The sequence below is a fragment of the Peromyscus maniculatus genome, chromosome 19, assembly GCF_049852395.1.
Source record: "Peromyscus maniculatus bairdii isolate BWxNUB_F1_BW_parent chromosome 19, HU_Pman_BW_mat_3.1, whole genome shotgun sequence".
NCBI classification, from domain to species: domain Eukaryota; kingdom Metazoa; phylum Chordata; class Mammalia; order Rodentia; family Cricetidae; genus Peromyscus; species Peromyscus maniculatus.
The window spans coordinates 47,713,026-47,739,928 of NC_134870.1; the positions used below are offsets into that span (position 1 = coordinate 47,713,026).

General features: G+C 47.5%; 1 protein-coding gene across 1 annotated transcript in view; it reads left to right on the plus strand.

The window, feature by feature from the left end:
• Positions 1 to 10,547, plus strand: part of Lmnb1 (lamin B1) — a 42,901-nt gene extending 32,354 nt beyond the window's left edge. Inside the window, exons 8-11 of the mRNA XM_006983031.3 lie at positions 595 to 699; positions 5,002 to 5,121; positions 7,298 to 7,405; positions 10,326 to 10,547. Coding sequence (XP_006983093.3) covers positions 595 to 699; positions 5,002 to 5,121; positions 7,298 to 7,405; positions 10,326 to 10,367 — 375 coding nt within the window. The 3' untranslated portion in view covers positions 10,368 to 10,547. The remainder of the gene's footprint in view (positions 1 to 594; positions 700 to 5,001; positions 5,122 to 7,297; positions 7,406 to 10,325) is intronic.
• The last annotated feature ends 16,356 nt before the right edge of the window (positions 10,548 to 26,903 follow it).

Below are 26,903 nucleotides of genomic sequence, written 5' to 3' on the forward strand. Positions count from 1 at the left end.
CAGGAGAGACTGGGCTGGGGGCTGGTTGGCCACCACTTGGAAACAGAGTAGCAGCCAGAAGTGGGCAGCTAACCTCAGCCCAGAGTGGAGCCTGGTTGCTTGGCTGTCTACACGCCTCCTCACTGGGCAGCTGGGACTGGGGTGGACAGTAGTCAGCCCGGGCTGGCTTAGTGCCTCTTTAGCTTGCTTTTAAATGCTTAGTGACAGCTTAATTTGGGCACAGCTGGCACAGATGCAGAAAACAAAAACAAAATTCCCTCCTTATCTTTGTCCGCCATGAGTGTCTACATTCAAAATGGAGTCTTCGGACATTAGGTGTTTTGTTTGTGTTTTGATGGCTGGATTGTGTTGTAAATCATAAAGACCCACTGACTTAGCAGTGAACACCATCCTTGGTTCTGTATTTTTCTCTCCCGTTTTGTCCCCTTCTGGGTGGGGTGCAGCAGTCATGAAGTTACTCCTTGCAGAGAGACAAAGTTCAGTGCATATCATGGGAAGGCCTTAGCTCTGAGCCTTTATGGGTTCATGGATCTGATTATTTCATAGTTTTCTGTATATGTGAAGTAACCTTGTTTTATTGTGTCTTGTGACTAGGATCAACCAATGGGAGGCTGGGAGATGATCAGAAAAATTGGAGACACATCAGTCAGTTACAAATATACCTCAAGATATGTGCTGAAGGCAGGCCAGACCGTTACAGTAAGTGACCTCAGTCATTCTTTAACTTCATTATTTTAACCATAGATAAAATAGCTATAACAAAACCAAACAACAGTTTGAAGGAAGGAGCAGCATTTTAGAAATGGGCTTTAAACTGTCTTTACATTATAGAGTATTGTGTGTGCTATTAAAGACTTAAAAATTCTGCCTTAAGACTGGTGAAGAGAGTTGACGTTTGCATTGTGTTTTGTTGTTTCGGTGGGTATAAAATGTTACCTCTGAACGACTTGTCCCTACTGCAGTCCGGATCCTGTACAGCGTGAAGAGTTGTAGGAAGCTAATACTCGCATCAGCCTAAAGCTGCAGCTGCCTCAGTTACCTTGACAAACTTGAACGAGCTGATATCTTGGCTCTGCCTTAACCTTACCTGTTTGCAGGGTTGGAGTTGCAGGACTGGATTTCTAGCAGAGGTCCTTCAGTAGTCAGGTATAGTTGGTTGCATATGCCTGCAACTCTTCTACTTGGGAGGTTGATGCCAAACATTGTAAGTTCAAAGCCACCCTGGTCAGCATATTAGCAAGACTTTGTCTCAGATAATGTCCTTGGCCTGAGGAGATGGACCAGTTGCAAGCACTTTCTGCAGCTCCAGACAGTGAAGTCCCAGCACAGAGGAAGGTAGACACGGAATCTCACCGCTAGCTGAGGAGCCGCCATTGGCATTTGGTAGCTATGGGAAAAGGAGACTCAGTTTCCTTTAATAATGTGTTTCCTGAGAGGTTGGCCACACCCCAGTCCTAAGACTGGCAAGGAAAGAAAGTAATCCCAAAGTTAGACGGGAAGGGCTGGGAGGGGAGGAGTGAGGTGTGGGGCATGAATATGCTCAAAATACCTCGTGTGAAAAAATCTCAGAAATAATTGGAAGAAAACAAAAAAGCCAGGCATGGTGGTACAGGGCTGGGAAGGGAGAGGCAGGTAAGATCTCTGAGTTTGATTGAGGCCAGCCTGGTCTATAGAGTTCCAAGATAGCCAGGGATAGCCAGAGAAACCTAGTCTTGAAAATTCCCAAACAGCCACTTGCTGCTTTTCTAGAGGACCAGTTTGAGTCCCAGCACCCACATCAGCTGGTTTAGAACCACCCGTGAATTCAGGGAGACTGACACCGCCCTCTTCTGGACTCGGAAGCAACTACACAAATGAATAAGACATCCCCACCCCCCAGCCCCAAAACCAAAAACGTCCTCTCACACCATTCTGGTCTTACTCTCACTGGGCTCTCTATTGATGTGCTTAAAACACATTTTAAACAGTAATGCATTGAGTTTTGGAGAAGTATAAATCATACAGCTAACAAAGATTCCTTCCTTTGTTTTTACTTAGCAAGCAAATTATGAAACAGTCAAATCTGTTAACTTTATTGATTTCAAAGAAGGCGTCATCCTTGACGAATGTAGATGTGACTACTCATTGTTTTTATGGATTCCTTAGGGAAAAAATAATAAGTGCTACTGAGTGTGGGGAACACACTTTTAATCTTAGCACTAGGAAACTGGAAGTCAGGAGGCTAAGGTCCTTCATAGCTCCACAGTGAGTCTGAGGCCAGCCTGGGCTATATGAGATCCTGTCTCAAGAAAACAGGTACTTAAAAAAAAAAAAGAAAGAAAGAAAACAGGTACTTATTTTTAGCACATTTTTCCCCCCTTGAGACAAGGTGTCTGTAATCTTGGCTGTCCTGGCACTTGTGTATATCAGGCTGGCCCTGAGCTCAGTTTGCCTCTGCCTCCCAAATGCTGGGGTTAAAGGCGTGCACCACACCTCCTCCCCCTCCCCTAGGGCTCCCTCTATAGCCTAGGCTGACTTTGAAGTGCTCACAATTCTGTCTTAGCCTCCCACATATTTATAATTTTGATCAGAACAAACCTTAATGTTTAAGATCAAAGGCTCAAAATGCAGGTTAGAACTTCTCTAAAGTGTAGAGAGCTTTGACATCTCTCTGAAAATAGCAGGTGTTAATTTTGTAATAATGGGTGAAAATGAGAACAAATATCCTAACTGCTCTATTCTCCTCTTTAGTAATTATATGAGAGAAGATTGCTTAGTTCTATTATATGTCTTAGGAAACTGCATAATGTGTTTGAAAGAGTTTGGTCTTTTAATTCAGAAGGTTTAGATTTGAATATTCTCTGTCTCTCATAATGTGGAGCCATTATGCCAATCATCTGCCTTACTGCTGATGTACCCAGGGACTTGAGATCGCTCCTGGAGGTGTTGTGTATGAGATAATGTAGTGTAGTTTTTCTTCAGCTCCATTAAGTGTGATCAGCTTCTTGGGACATAGTCGTGAGGGAGATTTTCCTGTGACATTGTACAAGGCAAATGCAGGGATCAGTCTGAAGATGGAACAGAGATGAAAACCCTGTGTATGCTTTTAAAAATTTGTTACATTTTAAAAACTTACAAAGGTATAAAGTTAATTCTGGAACTGTATTTAATCTATTTTGTTCAGAATATCATCAAAGCAGGGCATAGTGGTGCCCGCCTTTGGTCTCAGCACCAGGAAGGCCGAGGCAGGTGGACCTATGAGTTTAAGGCCAGTCTTGTCTATAGTGAGTTCTAGGACAGCCAGGGCTACACAGAGAAACTCTGTCTCAAAAAATAAATACCCTGCCCCCCCCCCCCCCAAACAAAAAACCCATATCAACACAAAACAATTAGTTAAGAATGTTTCCTAAGTTTCTGAGATCTGGGGTGCATTTTACTTAATGAGCCACATTTCAGGCACTTCAGCCGCATGTTGACATGTTACTGCTCACACTAAACCAACTGTGATTCTGGGTAGATAGTGAAAAGAGCCTGGAAGTTTAGTTTCATCTGGTAAATTCCATTTTTGATACTCATGGAAGATCTTGACGCTTCCATGGGCTTTTTTGCCCAGAACTAGAAGAGTAACTCCATTTCTGTGGGGTACACAGGCCCAGGCACCCCCTTATGGGGGTTTAGGTACTGCTGCTGCAGGAGTGAAACCCCACAAAGCCTGGTTTTTCTAAGAGGAGAGCGACTTAGAGGGAGCAAGGGGTATTTCTCGTGGGGATTCATAGACTTCCCCCATAAGATTAGGACTGGTTATATCTGCCTCTGAGGACAGTGATACCACAAAGGTATAATGATTTGTCTAGGATTTCTACCTAGGTTTTCTTTTCCTTTTTTAAAAAAAAGTTATGTTTGTCTTTACTGTATAAGGTGGTGTGCATCACACACATGCATATACCCAGGGGGCCAACCCCAGATGCCCTGAAACTGGAGTTGGATGTGGTCAGTGAGCAGCCCATATGGGCACTGGGAATTGAACCTGGTGGGAATTGAACCTGGGTTCTCTACAAGAGCAGTGCCCACATGACTGCTGAGCTCTCTCTCTAGCTCTCTGTTCTTAGTTTTCTGATTGCCAGTTTTTTCCATTCCACCTGTTTACTTCTGCCAAGAATACTTAAAAACATGGCAGAATTTCCATGCTGATGAAGGGAATACATTTATTTTCTTTGGTTTATTTCAATAGCAATTATGTTTTACCTGGAACATTTCCGGATTCTCTGTGGAGCATAATCTGAGATGCGCTGGGGCACTGTGACACTGTCTCCACTTGGGGATGAGCTACTCTTCCTGAATGTTTCAGATAGGCTGTTAGCTACATCAACTGTTCTCGAAATTGGAGGGGTGTGTACATGAATGTATGTATGTATGTATGTATGTATGTATGTGTGTCTGGGTCTCTTGGAAGGGTGACCCATGAAGCCCATAGAGCAGAGGTTCTCAACCTGTGGGTCTCAACCATTGGAAAACATATTTCTGATGGTCTTAGACACCTCAGTAGCAAAATTACAGTTATGAAGTAGCAATGAAATAATGTTATGGTGGGGGGTCACCACACCACGAGGAACTGTAGTAAAGGGTCACGGCTTTAGGAAGGGTGAGAACCACTGCCGCAGAGCGATTGGTCGTTAATGGTACCAGTGAGTGAGCGGCACCTTTGTACCGGTCGTCACTTCAGCAGTGATCCCACCGATTCTAGGTACCATCGTTACCCATTATTGTGGATGAAGACAATAAGAAAACTTGTTCCGGGTCAGCTGTTTTGTGGGATGGCTAGGCTAGAGTGTGGCAGCTTGATTTCAGGGGCTCATGTGTCTGTGTTTGCCATGTGAGGAAGCTGAGGCCTGCAGAAGCTCTCAGCTATGGTGACCACAGGCAGCTGGACAGAGTTCACAGACCTCTAGAGGAAGAGTTTAAGTATAGTGTTGTGTGTGAGTGTTGGGCTCCGGGTGTCCTGATGTCCTTTCTCTCTTCCAGATATGGGCTGCAAATGCTGGAGTCACAGCCAGTCCTCCAACTGACCTCATCTGGAAGAACCAGAACTCTTGGGGCACTGGTGAAGATGTGAAGGTTGTACTGAAAAATTCTCAGGGAGAGGTACGGTACAGTGACACTGTGGCCCCATTTCACAGACTGACTTCTTGCCAGAAATCCGTTGAAATGTGAAGTGCCCGAGGCTTCAGTTAGACCAAGGCTGCCAAGTAATTGAAACTGAGAAAGTGGAAAGCACCACACATGAACATAGAGCGTCTCCGAGGGGTCAGGCAGCAGATACTCGAGGGTCCAGTGGTCCTGGTCAGGGTCTGTTTCTACTGCACACTCAGAATGTTCACATTTTATCCAAACAGCATCTGATACAGAATGTCTACCTGGTAAATGCTTATGCTGTTAACCTTGTAAATGCTCACACTGTTAGCCTAGTAAATGTTTGTGTGGTCAACCCTATTATACTAGTTCTCCGTGCTCAGAAAACTAAGTGTAAGATAGTGGTGTGTATTTTCACCCATGTGAGCCCTGGGATTCTTGACAAAGAACTGTAGCTGCATTTGATGTTTGCTGTGAGGACTCAGGTAAAATGCTATTGTTTTGGTTAAAACAGACTGGTGCTTGGGGGTTGACTAGTCTTGTTTTATAACCCCAGGGAGTCTGTTAGAGTTCAGATAAGCTTCTGCGGAAGTCATTCTGCTGTGGAGTTTGACTTAGGATGCTCAAAGCACTCTCTAGGACACACTCTTGGTTTTTGTTTTTGTTTTTTTTTTTTTGGTTTTTGAGACAGGGTTTCGCTGTGTAGCTTTGTGCCTTTCCTGGAGCTCACTTGGTAGCCCAGGCTGGCCTCGAACTCACAGAGATCCGCCTGGCTCTGCCTCCCGAGTGCTGGGATTAAAGGCGTGCGCCACCAACGCCCGGCTTGTTTTTAAATTTTTTAAATTACGCTCATGATATTCATTAATTACACTCATGATATTAATCATATTTGTGGTATTCATAGATTACATTTGCAGTATGTATATATGTAATATATATATTTTAATTTTAAATGCTGAATGTCATTTATTGAAGGAGGGAGGAGGTCTTAAATACAGGCTTATAGCACAATGGGAGAGCCCTGGAGGGCAGAAGTTCAATACTGATGTTTTACAGTCTTGCATCTAAGCTGTTAACGTCCATTATTCAGGATACACAGACAAGGAACTTCCCTTTAGCATTCAGGAGGGTGGAACCTGGCAGGGAATTAGCATAGGGAGGATATCAAGGTCAAGGTCAGCAAGCAAGACAACAGTTACCCAAAATGGGGGCCAGGGACCTACAGGTCCCCTTTTTGTTAAAAAATGAGTTTCTGACTTGGGTTGCGTGGGACGTTAGCAGGTCACCTTACCTGTCATGGAGACACCTGCCCAAGCCACACAGGTGCTCTGTCTTAGGTTGGTGAGTGCCCCCCAGGCATTACCCGTCTCTGAATACTCATTATCATACAGGCTCAAATCGTGTGTGAGCTGCAGAGTTAACTGCTGCCAAAGATCTCAAAGTGGCACTGGGCTTGCAATCTGTGTGTTCAACATAGAAAAGACCCACAGAGGTAGGACACACTCTTTGCTAGCTGCTGGACCATCAGCTTAGCCTTGTGCTTGAATGGCAGCGTTTGCCCAGCTCAGCATTCTCCAGCAGAGCAACCTATATTTGAACCTTTTAGTCGAGAGTGGAAACAGGTACTTTCTGTTGCTCCTTTATGAATGGTCAGAGCTCTGTTTCCCTACAATACATCTGGACCTCAGGGGTACGGTACTAGTAATTAGTGCTAATCCGTCCTGCTCCCATTTCCTGATGAATGGAAGGTGCTGTCTTTGTCTGCAGGCTGCTCAGGTGGTCCTGCTGCCACCATGGTCCTTGAGTTAGAGCAGTTGGCCTCCAGCTTCTTTTAATCAGCATTTCTTAGCACCTTTTCTTTGCTAGGAGCTGAAATCTTAAGCAGAACTCATGTTGAGTTGTATAGAGAATTTAGTATGTCAGAGGACTGGCACAGAATTTTCAGTAACAGAACAGGATAAAAAGCGTTAGAAACTGCTCAGCAGGTATTTCAAATTGGATCCCAGTAGCTCCCCTGCAGGAACAAATTGGAGGTCTACTAACTGCTGCTAATTACACAAAATTCACTAGCTAAAGCTGCTGATGCAAATGGCTTAAACATCCTTGCTAGAACAATGCCGGTTCTTAAGCAAAGGAAAGGGCCTCTTTCCTGTGGCTTCTGACTTGAAGTTTGCTTTCTTGCGTTTAGGAGGTTGCTCAGAGAAGTACAGTCTTTAAGACAACCATACCTGAAGAGGAAGAGGAGGAGGAAGAGCCCATTGGAGTGGTTGGTGAGGAGGAGCGTTTCTACCAGCAGGTAGTACTTGTTTGAATTTTTAGTAATGGACTTTGCCTGAAAACTCACTGTGTGGGTTTCCTTGCTCCTCGTGACCCCGAGCAGTAGCAGTCCCCCCGCTGGGTGTGTGCTCAGCACAGCAGTGCTCGGGGCAGCACCTTGGATGCAGTGGGAGATGCTGTTCAATTGTTCAATGTAGCCCTGTTCAATTGTTTTCTGTCACCTTTGACTTTCATTGTTTGTTTTCTGGTATCGATGGTGTGTTGTTCTAGACATTATGTTACAAGTGCACAGATTAATTAGATCGTATGCCTTGAAGCTTATTCATTGGATTCTGAAAAGTTTGTGTTACTAAATGAGAGCAGCATTCACGTATAAACTTAAACAGAACACAGAACCTAGAGTCACACTGAGCTCCAGTGTGGAGCCAGCTTCACTGCTGTTAGTAATCACGAGAGAGTTCAACTGATGCCAGGGCTTTGTATAACCCTTCAAATAAACTCCAAATTCAGCTTTAACTCATTAAATTTGGAAAAAGTATATTAATATAATTAATGAGCCTCTAGCTTATATTCTCAAGCTGTGAGCGTGATCATTAATCCATCTCTTGTCTCCATAATTGTAATCTAAGTTGGCCTTGTTTCTTAACTAGTGTTCTGTTGCTGTAGAGACACCATGACCAAGGCAACTCTTAAGAAAGAAAACATTTAATTGGGAACTTGCTTACAGTTTCAGAGTTTAAGTTTATTATTATCATGGTGCTGGACCAGGAGCTGAGAGTGAACCTCCTGATCTGTAATGAGAGAGGAGGGGGGGGGAGAGACGGACGGGACGGACAGACAGACAGACAGACAGAGAGAGATTGAGGCTGAATCTGGCCCGGGCCTTGGAGACACACCTCTTTCAACCACACACACCTCCTGATCCTTCTCATCTGTAAACAGTGCCCCTCCCCGTGACTGAGCAAGCGTTCAGGTATGCACCTGTGGGGAGCATTCTCACTCAGACACCAGTCTTGCTTCGCTAGCCCTGCTGGTAGCTGACTTCATGTGTGGAACCCACTCGTGTAACCTCCTGTGGGATCGCATTTCATCTGGATGTCTTGTCATTTTGCTGGCATAGTTAAAGAGAAGTATGTTATGCTTGGCTTTAATGAGAACCAAGCACAGGATCCATTTCCTACTTTCAATGGAAACCTCACAGTGATCTGCGTGAATCCCGCCAGGTCAGATCTGGAGAGGGCATTCTAGGCCTCCGGTGTCGTTGTAAACAGCTGTGGGAAATGCTACTTGGACAGCCAGTGTTCTGAAGGATAGGACATTATTTGGATATTAAAGAAAGGACAAACGATAGTGTTGGAACTGTCAGTGGAATGCACCAGACTTGGGCTTAGAAACCGTTATTCTTCGTTCCGATGAGTCTGTGGTGTGACCGGCCGGGGCTGGGGCTGAAAGGACCCGTCCAGTGTGGTTCTCATGACTCACTAGTTCAGCCCAAGCTTCTTACAGAACAGTAGCTGGCAAAGACGGTGAAAATGCAAGTCCTGGGCCTCCCAAAAGCTAGGCCCAGAGCCCTTCCTTGTGTTTCCTAGAAGTAAGCCAAGGCTAGCCAGCACTCGGGAAGGGAGGGAGGGACCAAGACATGTGGAATGTCTTGTCAGTTTTGTCAGAGCCAGGAGCTAGGACACTCCTGCACGCTAGGGAAGAACTCTCCCATCAGGCTGTCCACCCCACTACTTAGGGTGCTGTGTGGATGGTGCTGAGTCCACCTTTTGTCAGGTGTGTTGTTGGGGCTGTGGGAGAGGTAAAGGGGAAAGCCTGCTGTTGAGCCGGTGTGGTTCACATTGCCCAGGCCCCTCGTCTCCACAGTCTGAGCAAAGCAGAACTGGAGTGTCGGAATATATATCACTAGGCAAAGTAAGGTAGAGGCCGACTCCAGAGCCGCTAAGGAAGTAGTAGGTAAATGCAGACTCGAGAGAAGACAAGAAGAGGTCCACGGTGTTTGAGGCTTTGTTTGGGCTTGTGATCACTGACGATAGTAACCTGAGTTCAAAAGAGGAAGGGTTGGAGCTGCCGAGCACAGTGGCAGTGATCCGGTCCCCTGGAGACGGAAAACCTTGAGTTTTAGTTTAATTAGGAGGAGTCACAGTCACACAGGGAGGAAGTTTTGCTAGGCAAGTGACACTGAGCAATGCACTAACACTTGAAAGGTTTAAACCCTTTTTGTCCTATGTGTATGAATGTTTTGCCTGCACCTCCCCATGCAGTACCCGTGGAGGCCAGAAGAGGGCATAGGATCCCTGGAAGTGAAGTTACAGAGGGCATGAGACCCAGGTCGTCCAGGGAGAGCAGCCGTGCGCTTAACCTCTGATAACCTCTGAGCCATCTCTCTCCAGCCCGTTTGCCGCCTTTTCCCCCCTTACTTAAGCCCAGCTCATGCTGTGGTTGTAACCTCAGCAAACCTGAGTTTCTATTTCACCACAGGGGTTTTCAGCTCAGCTACATAGGAGAATGACTTTAAAATTACAAGTTAAGTGAGAAATCCTTAATTGTTTACAGGCTTAGATCAGCTGTTTGTTCTTTGTTTTTAAAAACTCAGCTGTGAGCTGGGAGGCGGTGGCCCACGCCTTTAATCCCAGCACTTGGGAGGCAGAGCCAAGCAGATCTCTGTGAGTTCGAGGCCAGCCTGGTCTACAGAGCAACATCTAGGACAGGCACCAAAACTGCACAGAGAAACCCTGTCTCGGAAAAATACAAAAACAAAAAAACCTCAGTTGTGGGATTTGTTGAAGTAAGCCCTTAGGAGAATGCTAAAAAGAGTGAGACATGACCAGGCCCATTTTAAGTAGGCAGTGCAGGTGTTTAGTGTCTGTTTGAAAGGGTTTGTGTTTAGAACATTGTGATGTCAGTGCTGAGTCTTCTTTCTGTTCCCCCCTCCCCAGGGAGCCCCAAGAACATCCAATAGAAGCTGTGCCATTATGTGAACCTGTCACTCACCTGTCTTCGGAGACAGAAGCATGGTAATCCTGGATACAGTGCAGAGCCTTCTCAGAAGCACAGGATATTTTTGTATTTCCTTTATGTGAATTTTTAAGCTGCGAATCTGATGGCCTTAATTTCCTTTTTGACACTGAAAGTTTTGTAAAAGAAATCCTATCCATACACGTTGTTGCAAGATGTGAATATTGACACTGAACTAACTGTACTGTTTGGAAAGGGGCCCTCACGGTTTGGCATTTTTTTGTATGTGTGTATGTATTTTTTTTTTTTTTAAGTTCTTTTAAGGAAGGATGGGGAGGGTAAGTATACCACTGCGTGTCCGGGCATAATTTGAAGATTGCTCTGTCTAGTTGGGCAGTCTGCTCTTGATCATTCTCTGCTCTATATAAAACGGTGCTGTTCGGGACGGGGAAAGCAACTTTTTCAATATATTGAACTTTTGTATGGAATTTTTTTGTACCAAGTGATCAAGGTTACAAATTTTTTTTAAATAGAAAGAGAAGGAAATTTTTGTAAGAAGGCAATATTAATCTAGCCGTCATGTAAGCACTCTGAATGGAGGTTTCGAAAAGCTGTGTATGTTCAGCTACTTCTCTTAATTCTTGATTCATGCGGGGTTGGGGCAGGCGGGGATAGGGTGGGGGAGGGATTCTCTTCAAAAGCTCTAGTTGTGTTTTTTAAGATAGTGTAACATGCTTAAATTTCTTATGCGACATTAACAAATAAAAAGCTGTTTTACTATTACTCTGCTGTCCTTTTTAACTCTTTAGATCCGCGGTTCTCAATCTGTGGGTGTTGACCCCTTTGGGGGAGGGTTGTCAGATGATCATTTCACAGGGGTTGTATATCAGATATCCTGCATATCAGATATTTACATTAAGAGTCATAACAGTAGCAAAATTACAGTAGAAAGTAGCAATGAAAATAATGTTATGGCTGGTGTCACTGTATTAAACGGGACTGTTTTAAACAGTCTCAGGATTAGGAAGGCTGAGAACCACAGCTTTAGACAGATCTTGACAGGGTAGAAATGTTTTAGGTTTAATTGGCTTGTGTGAACTGGACTCCTTAGTGATGCTTTCACAATGGAGGGAGGCGACAGATTCAGAGTTCAGAGCTCCTCGGTGCTCTGTTGGCAGTAATAATAGAATGTCCAATACTTAGCCTCACAACAGTGGCTTTCAGATTTCCCCCACAGAAACAGTGGGTGAAGACACAGGAAAGTGTGTACGTTGAAGGAGAAAGTGAGGAGATTCAAGAGTGTTTTGACTCATTTAAAATAGAAAGGAAAAGAAACTGATGTAGAATCCCCTGCTGGAGGAGTGACCGAGAGGCAGTACATGGAGAGTGTGTGGCAGGTGCCCTGGCCTGTGGTCATCACTAAGGCATCACCGGTTGGATTTGAGGAGTTTCTGTCTGTGATTGCTTGAGCAGCGTCGGTTCGGAACGTCGGAGGCCTCCCTAGAACACACGGATGATATTTCAGAAGCTAACCCAAAGCCAGTGTTTGCTCTCCTCTTAAAATATTCCTGCAGTAAGCTGTGTAAAGACTACCAGCTTTCACTTGAAAATAACTCCCAAAGCCCCAAATGACTGTGTGCGCCACAGACTGACTGCGCACACCGCGGCTGTCGCAGACATGAGATAAATGCTGGGTCAGCAATTCTGTCTGCTGAAGCAGATGAAATGATAACTTCTCAGCACAGATTTATCCTCTGAATGGCGATACGGAAGACAGCCGAACATAGTTGTGAAGTATTTTGTCACAGGATGGGCTTCTTGTTGTCACGTATACCCTGGGTTCTTCACCGCCAGATTAATTACGCCATAAAAACCAACACTTTAGGTAGGCATTGAGAAAAAAAAATAGCAGTTGTGATACAGTAGAATATTACATGATCTCATGAAAATAGAGAGCCAGGATTCAGTTAACCAAAGTAGTTTGGAGCTTCTTGTGGTTTTCAGGGATCGGCTGCTCCGACCCTACCCATGGACTTGGGGTGCTGGGCACACTCCGCCCACATCTCCAGTGGTGGAGGCCAGGCAGAGAGCACACAAACACGCTTTGGAATTACCCTTCTTCTAACAAGTGGGAATTCATCTTCTCCCCTTGGCTTGTGACCTTCGTGTTTAGCTTATTTTCATTCCGCCGACTTGGGTCCCATCTTACGTTCTTATTTGTTGGAAACCACAGCAGGCATCACTGTTCCCTGTCCCGCCAGTCTGGGATTTTAGGATGAATGCTGAAGCTCTCCTTTCTTGCGTTAGATCTCTGGTGTGTTCTAGGAAGTCCTTTGTGATTGTCTCACTGATTATGCTCTTGACCCTCCCTGTCCACCTTGGCATTTATCCAAGCCATTGAGTTTGATTTCATCAGCTTCATTTCTGAAGTTGTCTTTGATTCTCTTTTAAGGGGGGAGGGAGGGGCAGAGAGGGAAGGAGGAGGGGGGAGTGAGTATGTCTAAGCTAGAGGACAACCTTGGGCATCACTCCTGGAGCTGCCAACCTGATTTTGGTTTTTTTTTTTTTTGTTTGTTTGGTTTGGTTTTTCAAGACAGGGTTTCTCTGTGTAGCTTTGCGCCTTTCCTGGAACTCACTTGGTAGCCCAGGCTGGCCTCGAACTCACAGAGATCCGCCTGGCTCTGCTTCCCGAGTGCTGGGATTAAAGGCGTGCGCCACCACCGCCCGCCTCCAACCTGATTTTGAGATAGGATCTCTCCTTGAAAGCCTCAGGACTCCGGCTCCTCCTGTACTGAGTTCTTGGTGTTGCTTATTTTTATGTGATAGGTATATTTGTTGACTTCTAATAATAGGTGGTTTGCCTCTTGGGGTTTTAGCTTTGTGACCACTTCTCAGCAAGAGTGGCTGTTTTGTTAGAAGTCCTAGGCCTGTATCATACTACAGAAGGGCCTTAGCTGTCTTAACCAATCTTAGAGTGGAAAGGAGGGCTTGGCCATGCATGCCATCTTAATTTATTGTCATACATAGGTGTATAGATATGTGTGTGTGCATTTTTTAAGGTGTGATTATCCTAAGCCATATACCCATTGACGTATGCATCATCAACTTCTACACCATCATCGTGTTAAAGAAGTTTATTTGAACATCTCTCTTCTTGGCCAACATGTATTTTAAAATGAGAAAGGATCTCACCCTGCACCTCTCCCGTGAGGTAGCTTGTGCTTCAGCAGGCTCTGTGTGGAGGAGGGTCACTGGTCCAGTGTCCGAGTCCCTGAAGCAAGGGTTTGATATTTTTATGGATGGTAAAACCTAGAATTCTGCCCCTGGGGCTGGCCTGCTGACTGAGGCAAGGGCACCGACGGAGGTCTGATTTAGAATTCTGTCTCTTCTGTTTGGCTGCCCTTCGAAAGGAGTAACCATCCCAACTGATGGAATGGGAAACTTCTTAGGTAAAACAGAAGCAAAGTGGAGGGACTCACATTTCACATTGCTGGAGGACTGGCGTTCCACTTGAATCAGTGCTGCGTGGGAAGGATATCCAGTTCGCGGGGAATGGTTCTGGAGTGGAAGCCGCAAGGCTTGGGCCTGGTTTGGAGGGCCAGGGTGTGGGCAGAGAACAGTGCACAGAGAGGCATCAGCGCCAGTTTGCCCCGGAGACCTGCACCAGCCCGGGGTGTGAAATCGCCCCACTTCCTCCTGCCGCTCACCTCCACAATAAGGCTTTCTTTCTCTTTCACTTTCAACAGCTCAGTAAATCTGTCCTTGGCTGACATTTCTCCAGAGACAGAGGGCAGCTCTGGGTTTCACGAGAGCGCTTGCCCGGTAGCTTAATGACTTAATGACAATAGAACACAGATTCCCCCAGCTTTAAATGCTGCTGCTTTCTTCTCCGGTCCCTGCCAGCCACCCTGTCTATTCCGTTGCTTTTAAACCCACGTCGCTTCTGTGGGTCGCCCCGTGAGTGTGGGACTGGTTCTTAGAGATTGCTCCTCGTTTGCTATTTCAAGCAAAATCAGTGTTGGTTTCTTTGATTTAAAATGAACCCTCACAGACTGAGGAGATGGCCCAGTGGATAAAGGTACTTCCCTAAGCCAAGCCTAACTGCCTGCGTTTCCAGGCGATGGATGGAAAACGGACTCCCCAGAGCTGTCCTGTGCCCTCCTCACACTTGCCTTGGTGCCTCAGTGCACAAATGAATATAAAACGATTACAGTAAGCCCACACTTTGAAGGCTACGTTTCATGACCTCCTTGCTCAGCTCGCCAACCCCTGCCATCCCCCATGAGTGCCCTCCCTGCAGTGTGACTGGGCTGAGGTACCTGTTTTATTTCCCTCGGTCTTGTGACGACGCAGCCTCCTCAAGTAGTCTCAAACGGCCTGGGTGGGTGGGTTGGTTTTGTGTTTTAAGTTCAGGTCTCACTAGAACCCAGACCTCCCTTTCCTGAGGTGTGGGGGTCACGCCATGCACTCCACCCCCTAGCCTAACTGGTCTGGTTTGGTCTGAGGAATATACATGCTTATTCACTCAGCCAACCCCCCTTGTAGTCCTGGGACCTAAGTCTGGCCACAAGTGTTAACCAGGGTGTGTCCCGTGTGCACCCGAGGGGCAGCTAACTCCGGTTGGCTTCTAGCTGAGTGACGGGGAGTGTGATATCCAGATAACTCTTCACGCAGTTCCCAAATGGAGTGCCAGCTTGGGCTTTCTCTCCAGCGGAGCCAGGGAGCTCCTGGCTCACACTGCCTGTAACAGCACCAGGGTTTTTGACTTGGACTCTGCCATTCATGTGTTCTGGTCCAGTGCCTGAGGCCATGACCCTGCCTTCCCCACTTGGCTGCCAGTTTCCCGTTCCCTTGTTCCAGAAGCTGGGGCCAAAACATTCCCGGGAGCCATTTTCCCAGATGACACGTCAGACCATTTCTCCTTCAGTTTTTGTCTTAAGAAAACAGTGGTTAAGAGATTTGAACTTGGGGGGAGGGTGTGGAGTATGTGTGGGGTGGTGGTGGTGATAGACAGATGCGGGGCCCACAGTCCAGAATGCTCATTCTTCATTATAAAATAAACAGTGGTCTGGGCTCTGCCCCAGAAGCTGCCATGGAGCCGACAGGAAAAGTGCCAGTCCTGGAAGGGGCTTTTCAGTGGAGAAAAGAGCCGAGGGCACCAGGGGGACCTTACCCCTTGGGTTTGTGCCTTGCAGCTGAGGGGACACTTGGAGCACAGGCTCCTGATATGTGGTTCTCACATGGGGTGGGGGTGGGGGACAGAAGAGCCACCCAGGGAACTTTTAAGAGGGGAGGATGGGGAGGGGCGCCTTCATTGACTGTTAATAGTCACGATCACCAAATACTACCCGACTCAAACCTCGTTAGCTAGTGTAGTCTTGTTTTGCAGAGAGGAGGCTGAATGAGCCCCAATGGTGTCGTGTAGTACCCACTGTCCCTCAGCACTCACTGAGGATGGGGCTTCAGGACTACCAGAGGGGAGAGGCGCGGTTTTCTGACTGGTGGGTTCTAACCTTGACCGCTCTGCCTCTCCTGCTGTCACAGGCAGTGGGCAGCAGACAGTTCACCCAGGTATAGCTGGCGTACTGGTGAGACATGCGCCCCTCGGCAAATGGGAATTGGAACGATTCTGGCTGCCACATGACCCCCCAATCCCTGTTTAATCCAAAAGTCATCTAAGCAGCGGTGAATACAGTGAGCCCCGCACAGTGCCGTTTAGGGGTGACGTCAAGGGAGCCTGGGCACATGACCTGAGGGTTGAGCCAGGTTCTGTTTTCCCAGCCCCCCGCTCTTGCTCAGGTCTGTCTTTTTCAAAAGGTTTATTTACGTGTAAGAGTGTTTCGCCTGTATGGATGTCTGTCTACCACGCGTGCCTGTGGGGGTTAGAAGATCTGGAACTGGAGTTACAGATGGTTGTGGGCCTCGTGGGTGCTGGAAACCGAAGCTGGGTCCTCTGGACGATCTCTCCAGATTCTCAGCTTTGTCTTTCAGGAGTGTGGAAGACGTCTCACTAGCCATGGACTGGAGGAGGACTGACCTGTGGCCAAGCTGGCTGTTTCAGGATACAGTCTGTACAGGGAGGTAATTAAGTGTTCTGCTGAAGTCACCTCCGGGGCCGTGGGGACAGAGAAAGCAGTTGAAAGTACCTGTCCCACGTGAAGCAATGTGTCGACAGCATTTGTGAACTGCAGACGGGCCTGGCATGGGGGCCAGTACCTCCCAGTTACCCTTGTGGGGTGGGGGGACTGAATAGGGATTTTATTGGAACTGGTGATTCAGCTCTGATTAGAATTGAGGGGAAAAGAATTTTAACAACCGGATTGACCGTTGTTTAGGACATGCCAAATGTCGTCATCGATGTGTTCCAAACTTGTGCTTTCCCAGACAGGCCTCCATAGACAGGGTTCAAACAGGATAACACTAATGACCTTTGACCTAGCTCTCTGAATGGGAAACCCCTTAGAAGAAGAGCAGTATCACCAGTTGCTGTTCGTCTGTGGCATGGCATGGTCCTGAAAAACGATACATTCTAATATCTCTTTTGTTAGGTGGAAGTTTAGATGGGAAGCCCAGTCCAGTGTTGGTGGGAGAATTAAGTTAGAGCACAGGAAAAGGTCATGGCAACAGTAGGTTGTAAGTGCATCGGAATTTAAGCCCGAGCTTAAGATTATTTGACCGAGAGAATTGGGGTGAGGGTAAGGAGACCTGGTGTGGAATGGTGGGGTTCCTGTGAGTTGTAGGTGCACCTGGAGTCGATCAGAGCCATCATTTCCTCATGGATTTGTCAGTGGTTCAGCAGGGAAAGCCATTGAGAATGCCAGGAGCAACACAGTTTTCGTTTCATGAGCAAACAATTCAGCAAGCGTTGTCAGTCACTTGCTAACTGCCATGCGCAGCCTGAGACCCCGATAGTGGGAGAATCCTTCCCTGACCCTGGCATGTATAAAACTCCAACTGCCGTCCATGCTGCAGGCAGCGCCGGTCTCAGCAATGGCCTTCAGGTGGGATTTGTCTAGTAGGAATCCGGTTTCAAGAGGACAGTTCTCAACTCTGAGGTTAGAACTATGGCCACACAGCCCAGCCCGGAGTCTGTTTCTCTGGACTCCCCAGGTGGTCCTGGGTGAACTAGACAGGGACCTGGTTCTCAACCTGTGGGCCCCATCCCCAGAGTGACCCTTTCACAGGGGTCACCTAAGACCATCTGAAAGCATAGATATTTACATTACAATTTATAACAGTAGCTAAATTACAGTAATGATGTAGCAATGAAATGATTTTATGCTTGGGGGGGTCACCACAACTAAAGGGTCACAGACAGCACCAGGAGGGTTGAGAAGCACTGGTCTAGGGTCAAGGTCAGACTACAGAGCCTTCTTGGAAGTGGCGCCCACAGAGGTTCCGGCCTGATAACGGGCTTAAGGGTTCTCTGGGGTGTGGTTCTTTGTGCTCAGCGGATGATATCTGGACTGGAGTGCTCAGCGGATGATATCTGGACTGGAGTGCTCAGCGGATGATATCTGGACTGGAGTGCTCAGCGGATGATATCTGGACTGGAGTGCTCAGCGGATGATATCTGGACTGGAGTGCTCAGCGGATGATATCTGGACTGGAGCGTGGAATTGCTGGATAGCTTAGGGTTTGGGGACAAAAAGCTGCCTGAGGTTGGGCTTGCTGTGTTGCCTTCAGAGACCCCGAGGGGCTCCCGTTGTGCCCAGCACCCCGGTGGGAATCTGCTACCGCAACAGCGAGGTCGCATCTGCCCTCCTCCCTCATGGTTGAGTATTCCAGGAGAGCCCGTGACGGTCCCCTGAAAATGTCAGCTCCTCATGGAGTCGCTCCTGGTTTTTACTCTTCATCCTCTGTCCTGAAAACTTCCTTTATTTCAAACTACCCAGTGGCGCCTCAGTGGCCCCCTTGGACTCGCCGGCTTTTCTGGTAGGAAAACTGTCAGCTTTTGTGACAGGCTGTTCACCTACCCTTGACATTGTCGTTTAAAACTGAAGACGGCAGAGACCCTGGCGTACCCCGTGTGCCCAAGCCTCAAGCAGGATATGGAGAATTCTGGAACCTGTTTGGCCATCCTTTCTGCATTTCCCACTCCTGCCAAATAGATGGCCAACCGCTGAGCACTATGGGAGGGCGCGTGTGCCTGCGCACCGCTGGGTCGGAGCTGTCCTTGCTGGCCGCTCGCACTTCCACCCTCCACAAAGCTGGGTACCGCTCCCCTCGAGCCACAGGAGTGGGGTGGCGGCAGCGCTCCTGTCCTTGATGAGAGCTGTCGTTTTATGTCAGACTGTCACCTAAACAAATAATGTAAGCCTTTAGCGAGGACAGGGGATTGATGTGCCAACAGACAGCCTCAGGCATGCTGGAGCCACGGCGGCCCCGTGGAGGGCTCTCTGCTCTGCTCCTCGGGCTGCTGAGAAGTGACGAGGTGTCTTTGGCAACTGTTTAAAAAAAAAAATAGTGTTGGGAGGTTGGGAAACACTGAATTATGAAATAAAGGAAGGAGAGCCTTTTGTCATCCTTGGCACCGGTTCGCAAGATACAGGAATGGGCCCCGCCTCTGGATCTCGTACTGCAGGCCTCCGGCTCTCCAGCAGTTTGTTTTTCCAAGTGTGTTCCCACAGACCGTAGTGCAGGGCCGGCCTGGCTCAGGGACAGGAAGATGATAATGGGGGAACAAGCAAGTGCCAGCCAGTGCTGCCTGGGGAAGCGAGGGCCGCCGTGGCCTTGCAGGAGATTGCTGTCAGGAGACAAGATGGGACAGGCAGGGGATGAGCGCATGCGCTGCCTACCTGCTGCCTTTTGTCACACAGCAGATTGTCCCCGTGTGGAGGGGCAGGGCGTGGGGCCACCTCGTCTCTGACTTGCTGGGTGACCTGCTCTTTGTCCTCAGCAGACCTGTTGCAGACACCTGTTTCCTGGAGTGGCGCTAACGTGGCCCAATGGAGCGGTCTTGGGGAGTGAGACGGGAATGGCAGAGGAAATAAGGGGGTTTTACGGGGATTCGCTTTGAGATTGACTCGTCCTGGGATTCTTTCATTGTTCTGGCTCTTCACAGGTTTTCTGTTTGTACTTATGCACCCGTGCATGCGTGAGAGTATGCATGCATACAAGAGTACATGCATGAGTGTGGCTGAGATATTTCCCCAGAGTAACCTGAGTTTCCTTGGGTTTCATCCGCTGATTTGTTTGTTTGTTTTGTTTTGAGACGGTCTCTCTACATACCCATGGCTGTCCTGGAACTCACTATGTAGACCAGGCTCGCCTGGAACTCACAGAGATCTGTCTGGCCCTGCCTCCTGGGATTAAAGGCGAGCGCTACCATGCCTAAGGTGTCTCTGGACCCATTCACTTGGACAAAGCTTTCTCTTCTTCATTTGGGTGGTGGAGGTCTCTGCAGTGTCCAGTTGCCCACATTGGAATGGGGCCGAGAGGACCCTGTTTGCAGTGGCCTGACCGCTACCGGACAGGGCGAGGTGGACATTGAGTGCTGCTGATCAGTCTGAAGGATGTGAATGGTCCACAGGCGGGGTCAGACTGGAGCACACTCCCCGCCCCTCCCCTACTCCCATAATGCTAGCGGAGGGGATTTTCCTTTCCATGGAGCCTTTCCCAGCCCACCACCTCCAACCCATGCTGGCATGTGCCTGTACCACCTGCCCCATGAAGGCGGAGCCAGGGGTTCTGGTACCCCGTATAATCAATTTTTGGAGAGGAAGGGATGCCCCACTCCACTACAGCTCTGTCTAGCAGTGGCAGCCTTATCAGGGTCCCCTAATTTGAGGAAGCCACCAGTTTGGCTTTTTAGCCAGGTGCTCCGAGGCCTGTTGGTCTTCTGCCCATGACCAAAAATTAAGCGTTATGCTTAGGAGCAAACTCAGGCCTCTTCTCTGCCACCCACGTTATCTCAACAACGATTGACTGCCCAGTCCGTCTAGCACGTGCTAGCTGGGCTGACACTTGAAATATTTTGCCTTGTCGTACAGAATGCCTCTGTAAAAGGACCAGCTTTGAACCCATAGCTCATGCTTGCTGTGGGATGGTTGGTATGTCAAATTACTCTGATTGGTCAGTAAATAAAACACTGATTGGCCCATGGCTAGGCAGGAAGTATAGGCGGGACTAACAGGAGAAAAGAAAGAACAGGAAGGCGGAAGGAGTCACTGCCAGCTGCCGCCAGGACAAGCAGCATGTGAAGATGCCGGTAAGCCATGAGCCACGTGGCAAGGTATAGATTTATGGAAATGGATAAATTTAAGATATAAGAACAGTTAGCAAGAAGCCTGCCATGGCCATACAGTTTGTAAGCAATATAAGTCTCTGTGTTTACTTGGTTGGGTCTGAGCGGCTGTGGGACTGGCGGGTGACAGAGATTTGTCCTGACTGTGGGCCAGGCAGGAAAACTCTAGCTATACATACTTCATCCCATCATTGGTTCTTTAGCTTCCCATGGAAGCAGCCAATTGCCCTCCAGCCCCTCCCCCTCATGCACACCACTGAGAGGTCGAGAAGGCGGTGCTGCCAGCCCCAGAATGCTGCCTGCCTTGGATCTTCGGCAGCAGAGCCCTTGACTGCTGGTTTTATCGCTAGGCTGTTGCCTGCAGGCCTGAGTCCTGGGCCCTCACACACTGCAGATGTACTGAATGACAGAACCTGAAGATGCCTTCCACAGTGATAGGAATTCCAGCCACGCCCCCATGGTCGCGTATGCCCCTGCGGGACACTTAGTCACTTCCTGGTCATGTGTCCTACGTAATTGCACGAGGCGTGACCACATGATCTATGCGCATGCGTGGAGTAGCCACGTGGGCCTGTGTGGGGTGGCCCTTAAAAAGCAGGCCCCATGTTCCCCCCGCCCCCTTCTCCCACATGTGTCCTTCAGCAGACCTGATCACACCTATCCCTTTCTCCCTGTTTTAATAAAACTTAATAAAAGCTTGTTAGTGTCTTGTTTCGTGACTTTTCCTCACAGGGTAAGAGCGCTGCTAAAAACCATCACATAGACTATGTATCTCTCTGCCTGACCAGTCTGTCTGGGCTGTTTGGGTCTCTAGCTGCTGTTAGGCCTTGAATGAACAGTACACCTAACCTTGTGGTATCCTGTCCAGGCTGGGCCACCCAGCTTTCTCCACAGCTGAACTTGAAGCATTCATGGTAAGCCTTGCAGTTGCTGGGGGGGGGGGGGCAGTGAGAAGGATGGTCGGTGATGGAAAAGCCCGATGACATTTTACCTATTAGCAAAGTTAATTGCAAAGCGTCACGAAGCTTGTCTGTGCCCCCGTTTTAAAGGGTATGGGAAAAAGTTACGCTGTAAAAGAATATTGCAACCAGCCGCTCCTTGGTGGCCTCGGTGGCACTGGTGACTTGGGTTTCCTGCAGTCACCTTCACAGAAGCTGAAAGTCACCACCACACACAACCATCCTAACAGCAACAGCTAAGACCCATCAGGGTAACACGACGTGGTAGTGGTGTGCGGCAGGGGTGGTCACAGCTGCCTCCTTCCTTGAGCTGTGCTGGGGGGGAGTTGTGTGGTCATTTTTCTGTTGGACGGGCACACTGTTGGGCTGCCCTACCAAGTACACTCAATCACCCTTTGTACTGAATAGAATCACTCCCCAGAGCCTGTGGTGCTACCCAGAATGTTAAGGATTTAACATTCCAACACCGATAGGTAGCAGCCGGGCCCCTTGCTGTGAAATCTAGCCCAGATGTCCACTCTGAAGCTGGAGACTGGTTGAATTGGGCCAGGATACTAGTTCTAGGGTTACTGGTCTCTTTTCCATGTGATGTCCCCCAAAGCAGCTCTAAGGTGGACGTGGTGCTGTTGGAGAAAAGGTATGCCAGCTCCTCCTACTGTCCACCGCAGTCACTGCTGGAAGGCGGAGTGTGACAATAGGAAAACACCCACCGAGGAGGGTGGGAGGGCGGAGCTAGAGGTGGTCTGGCATGAGCTCCCTTCCTGAGCAGAGTTTCACAAAATGAAACACCATGCCAGGGCGGTGGTGGTGGTGGTGGTGGTGGTGGCGGCGGCGGCGGCCGCGGCGGCGGCGCATGCCTTTAATCCCAGCACTCGGGAGGCAGAGGCAGGCGGATCTCTGTGAGTTCGAGGCCAGCCTAGTATACCGGGACAGGCACCAAAACTACACAGAGAAACCCTGTCTCAGGAAAAAAACAAAACAAACAAACAAACAAACAAAAAACCCTGCAACCCCACACAAGGCAGTGACGGCCCCAGTGACAGCCCCGTGCCACCGGGCAGTGGGGGAAGGTCGGGCTGCAGTGCCTGCGTGCTGGGTGGATGTATACAACATGTGCAGGCACATGGGTGAGCCACATGGACTTCCTCTTGGCAAGCCCTCTCTAAAATTGCAATGCCTGAGAATCTCCTGACTCTTGGTGTGTCCCCTACCTTCTGTCCCCTCCAAGGGATGCGACGCCTAGTACTCATGATCACAGGGAGAATTTAAGAACACAGGGAAAATGAGACATGAAGACAGTGTAAGTGTAGGCTGATGGGATTCACTTGCTTGGAGTCTTAAAAAAATATCTCCCAGTATGTTGTCCACAGGAGACTTAGAAGGTTAGGGGTATGGTTAGTACTGAGTAAAAGAATTTCAAAACATCGAAATGGACAAGTGGGATATAATATATCTTAGTAAGAGGAACACTAAAGATGTGATGGTAAACATCAGCATCTTAGATACATAAAATAAGAAAGGAATAGACAACAGTAATTAGAATTTATTCCCTTCTTAGAAATAGGTCAAGCTAGAAGAAGCAAGGTACAACCTGGATGATAAGCTGTAGTTTATACATTGCTGTTAGAATTCCTGGCCACTCCCCCAGCTACATGACCGCATGTGCTGGTGAAAAAAAAAAACAAAAAACAAAACTATTAGTCATTCCAGGGCTTTGCGTCCTAAGTAATCTGTGCACAGCGTGATCACACAATCTATGCTCATGCGTGGCGTAGCTCTGTAAGCCCATATGCACATGTGCAGGAGAATCCATAGAAAGAGGGTCACAGACTCCTCCCCCTTCTCCCCCTACCCCGTGTCTTCCATAGCATAAGCATAAGCAGCACATTCTCTTCCGTCCCTTCTTCCCTAATAAACTCTGGTAGTGGTTTTTGTCGTGTGTGACTTTTCCTTGCAGGGTAAAAGCACCGCATAAAAAACCAACACATGGGGACTGGAGAGATGGCTCAGAGGTTAAGAGCATTGGCTGTTCTTCCAGAAGTCCTGAGTTCAATTCCCAGCAACCACATGGTGGCTCACAACCATCTGTAATAGGATCTGGTGCCCTCTTTTGGTGTGCAGGCTTATGTGCAAGCAGAATAGTGTATGCATAATAAACACACACACACACACACACACACACACACACACACACACACACACCGGAGCTGAGGACGGAACCCAGGGCCTTGCACTTGCTAGGCAAGTGGTCTACCACTGAGCTAAATCCCCAACCCCTAAATAAATCTTAAAAACAATTAAAAAAAAAAAAGAACACATGTAACAAATGTTTAGTGTGTGCATGCATGCACTAAAGCATGTGCAGTATAGATGTAGGTATGTTTGCAACAATCAACCTGTGTTAACCCACAAAAATTCTGTGGTTTTAAAGAATACAGATGACAGTTGGTCATAATGTAACTGAAACAGAAAATAACCCCGCCTCTCAAATCTCTGCTTACTGATAGATGCCAAAACTATTAAAAGGCTCTTAGGCTAAGAAGGAAATGAAAAATTCAAAAGTACTTAGAACTAAAACTGAGAAATTTGAAAAATCATAGTAGTAAGATCAGACTTAGAAAAAAAAAAGTAAAAATAAATAAAATGATTGAACTTGGAAGAAAACTTATAAGTCTGTGCCATTTGTCCTAAGGCAAAATAGGACTGAAATTGAATTAAAACAAGAAGGGAGAGAACAGTGATTAACATAATAATAGTGGGGGAGGGCAAAATATCGGAAGTTGGAAGAGAAAATTAAGTTCTAAGGGGGGGGGGTGAGGGTGGGGGGATGGGATGGTGGTGCACACCTTTAGTCCCAGCACAGAGAGGCAGGCAGAGGCAGGTGGATCTCTGAGTTCGAGGCCAGCAGCCTGATCTACAGAGCTCCAGGACAGTCAGGGCTACATAGAGAAACTCTGTCTCAATAAATAAATAAATAAATAAATAAATAAATAAATAAATAAATAAATAAATAAATAAAAAACTCCCCCAAAACCCACTAAATTTCTTCAAAAAGATTGCTGAAATCCATATTGTCAGAAAAGACAGAAATAAAGGGACCACCAAACTGTTGTGGGATATCTGTGTAAAGATGTATTGCTGTGATTGGTGTAATAAACAGCTGAATGGCCAATAGGTAGGCAGGAAGTATAGGCGTGATTTCCTGGGAGAGAAAGGAAGAGGAGGAGGAATTGAGGGGCAGAAGCCAGGAGACAGGGGAAGGAAACAGGAGGTGCAGGATGTGAGAGAGGTAAGGCCATGTGAAAGGACGTAGATTAATATAAATGGGTTAATTTAAGTTATAAAAGCTAGTTGGGAACATCCTAAGCTTATTATAGGCCGAACTTTCATAATTAATAAGTCTCCGTGTCATTATTTGGGAGCTGGCTGGTGGGACAGAGAAAGAGTTGTTACAAGCAATGATGGAAAATATGCAAATGGAGAGGATGAGCAGCCATTGGGTGCATCACAGACATCCCCTTGTGGGGTTAGTGGTGGAGATGGGAGACGCCTTTCAAGCAGAGGGAGTGATTTAATAAGCACACAGCAGGGATGGTGAATGCCAGTCTCCTCTCAAGATGGAGCTATAAATAGGGAAATGGAAAAAAAAAAACAGACAAGGTTCAGTTCTCTGATACTGCGTGGGGATGGTGGTGTTAGTGTGAACTTCTGGGTCTTAGCAGAACTAAATATAGAAAAAAATCCAGTTAAAATATATTCAGCAGCGGAAGAACGGTGCACATTAGTGTATCTTATTAGAGTGGGTGAAAATAGAAAGCTATCCATATTTCTTGATGTTATTATATTTAATTACCTTAATAGCTTTAAAAATATTAGAAATAGAAGAATTGAGTGAGATTACATGAGGGCAATTGGAGAAACTGGGTGCATTATACCTGAGAGGCCAGCAGACGTTTTGTCGCCACAGAAAGGGCGGGGGAGGATGAGCTACTGTATTAAGATGGGAAGGGACAGGCTAGGTGGCCGGAAGTGCCCAGGATCACCCAGCTATGAGAACGAACATAAACCTCAGCAAAGATACAGCAAGAGGGGCGTTCTCCACTCACACTCAACTTAGAACTGGAACTTTATGCAAATTCTATTGCAGGACACAAAAAGCCTTGGAATGTGGAATCACCGCTCGAAACTATAAAGATGTTGACTTTCAGGAAATGTATAAATTCACTGTGACCCCAGAATCTTTAATTCCAGCAAGCCTGCCAGGATTTGACATTTCTGCACTGAAGTAACTAACCTGATAATACATAAGTCTATTTGGGGGTGGGGGTGGAGCTGAAAGGTGGCAGGGAGCTGAAGTCCTTCCTTGCAGATAGGAGACACTGGGAAGTCCCATAAGAAAGGGGGAAGCGGGCAGACTACAGCAGGAAACGGTCCCCTAGAGCAGACGGAATTCACACAGAATTGAGTGGAAGACATGGTTGCCAGGCCAGGGAATGAGTGCAGGAGAGGTTGTTTAGTGGGGAGTGGTAGGAAAATTAACCTTCCCTAAGACCACCCGACCCTCAGACCACAGACAGGTAGATTCTAGGGCTTTTTGTTTTGTTTTGTTTTTTGGTTTTGTTTTTCAAGGCAGGGTTTCTCTGTGTAGCCCTGGCTGTCCTGGAACTCACTCTGTAGACCAGGCTGGCCTTGAATCAGAGATCAGTCTGCCTCTGCCTCCCACGTGGTGGGATTAAAGGAGTGTGCCACCACCACCTGGCTTGACTCTGGGACTTTTAAAGCCATAAGGCTGGAGAAGAAAGCGCAGGAAAATACTTTTGCATTTGGAATGAGACAACACGTTAAAAATAAGACCATTCATAGTTAAAGAAAACGCAACCAGATTTGTCTATGAAAATTAAGGATTTCTGTTCATCAAAGTATTCCATGTGTCAACGGTAAGAGGGAAACCAGGCAGCACATCACACTGCCTGGGGACTGTAGAGAGAATGCAACAAGAAATAGAGAAATGTATTTGACCCTGAGCAAGAAGACAGGTGTATAAGACCGGTAAAAATGGACACATGAATAATAGTGTGGCTGGAGAGACGGCTCAGTAGTTAAGAGTACTGGTTGGAAACCAGCAAACCCTGGTTTGATTCTCAGCACCTACAGGGTGGCTCACAAGTAGTTCTAACTCTGGTTTCAAAGGATCAGACGCCCCCTTCTGGCCTCAGCAAGCACTGCACTCGTGTGTACAGATTCCATGCAGGCAAACCAGCCGGCCCACAAATAAATCTTAGAAATATAGAGAACTGGGAGAGCCACCACTGCTGTGTGTGTGGTGTGTGTGTGTGTGTGTGTGTGTGTGTGTG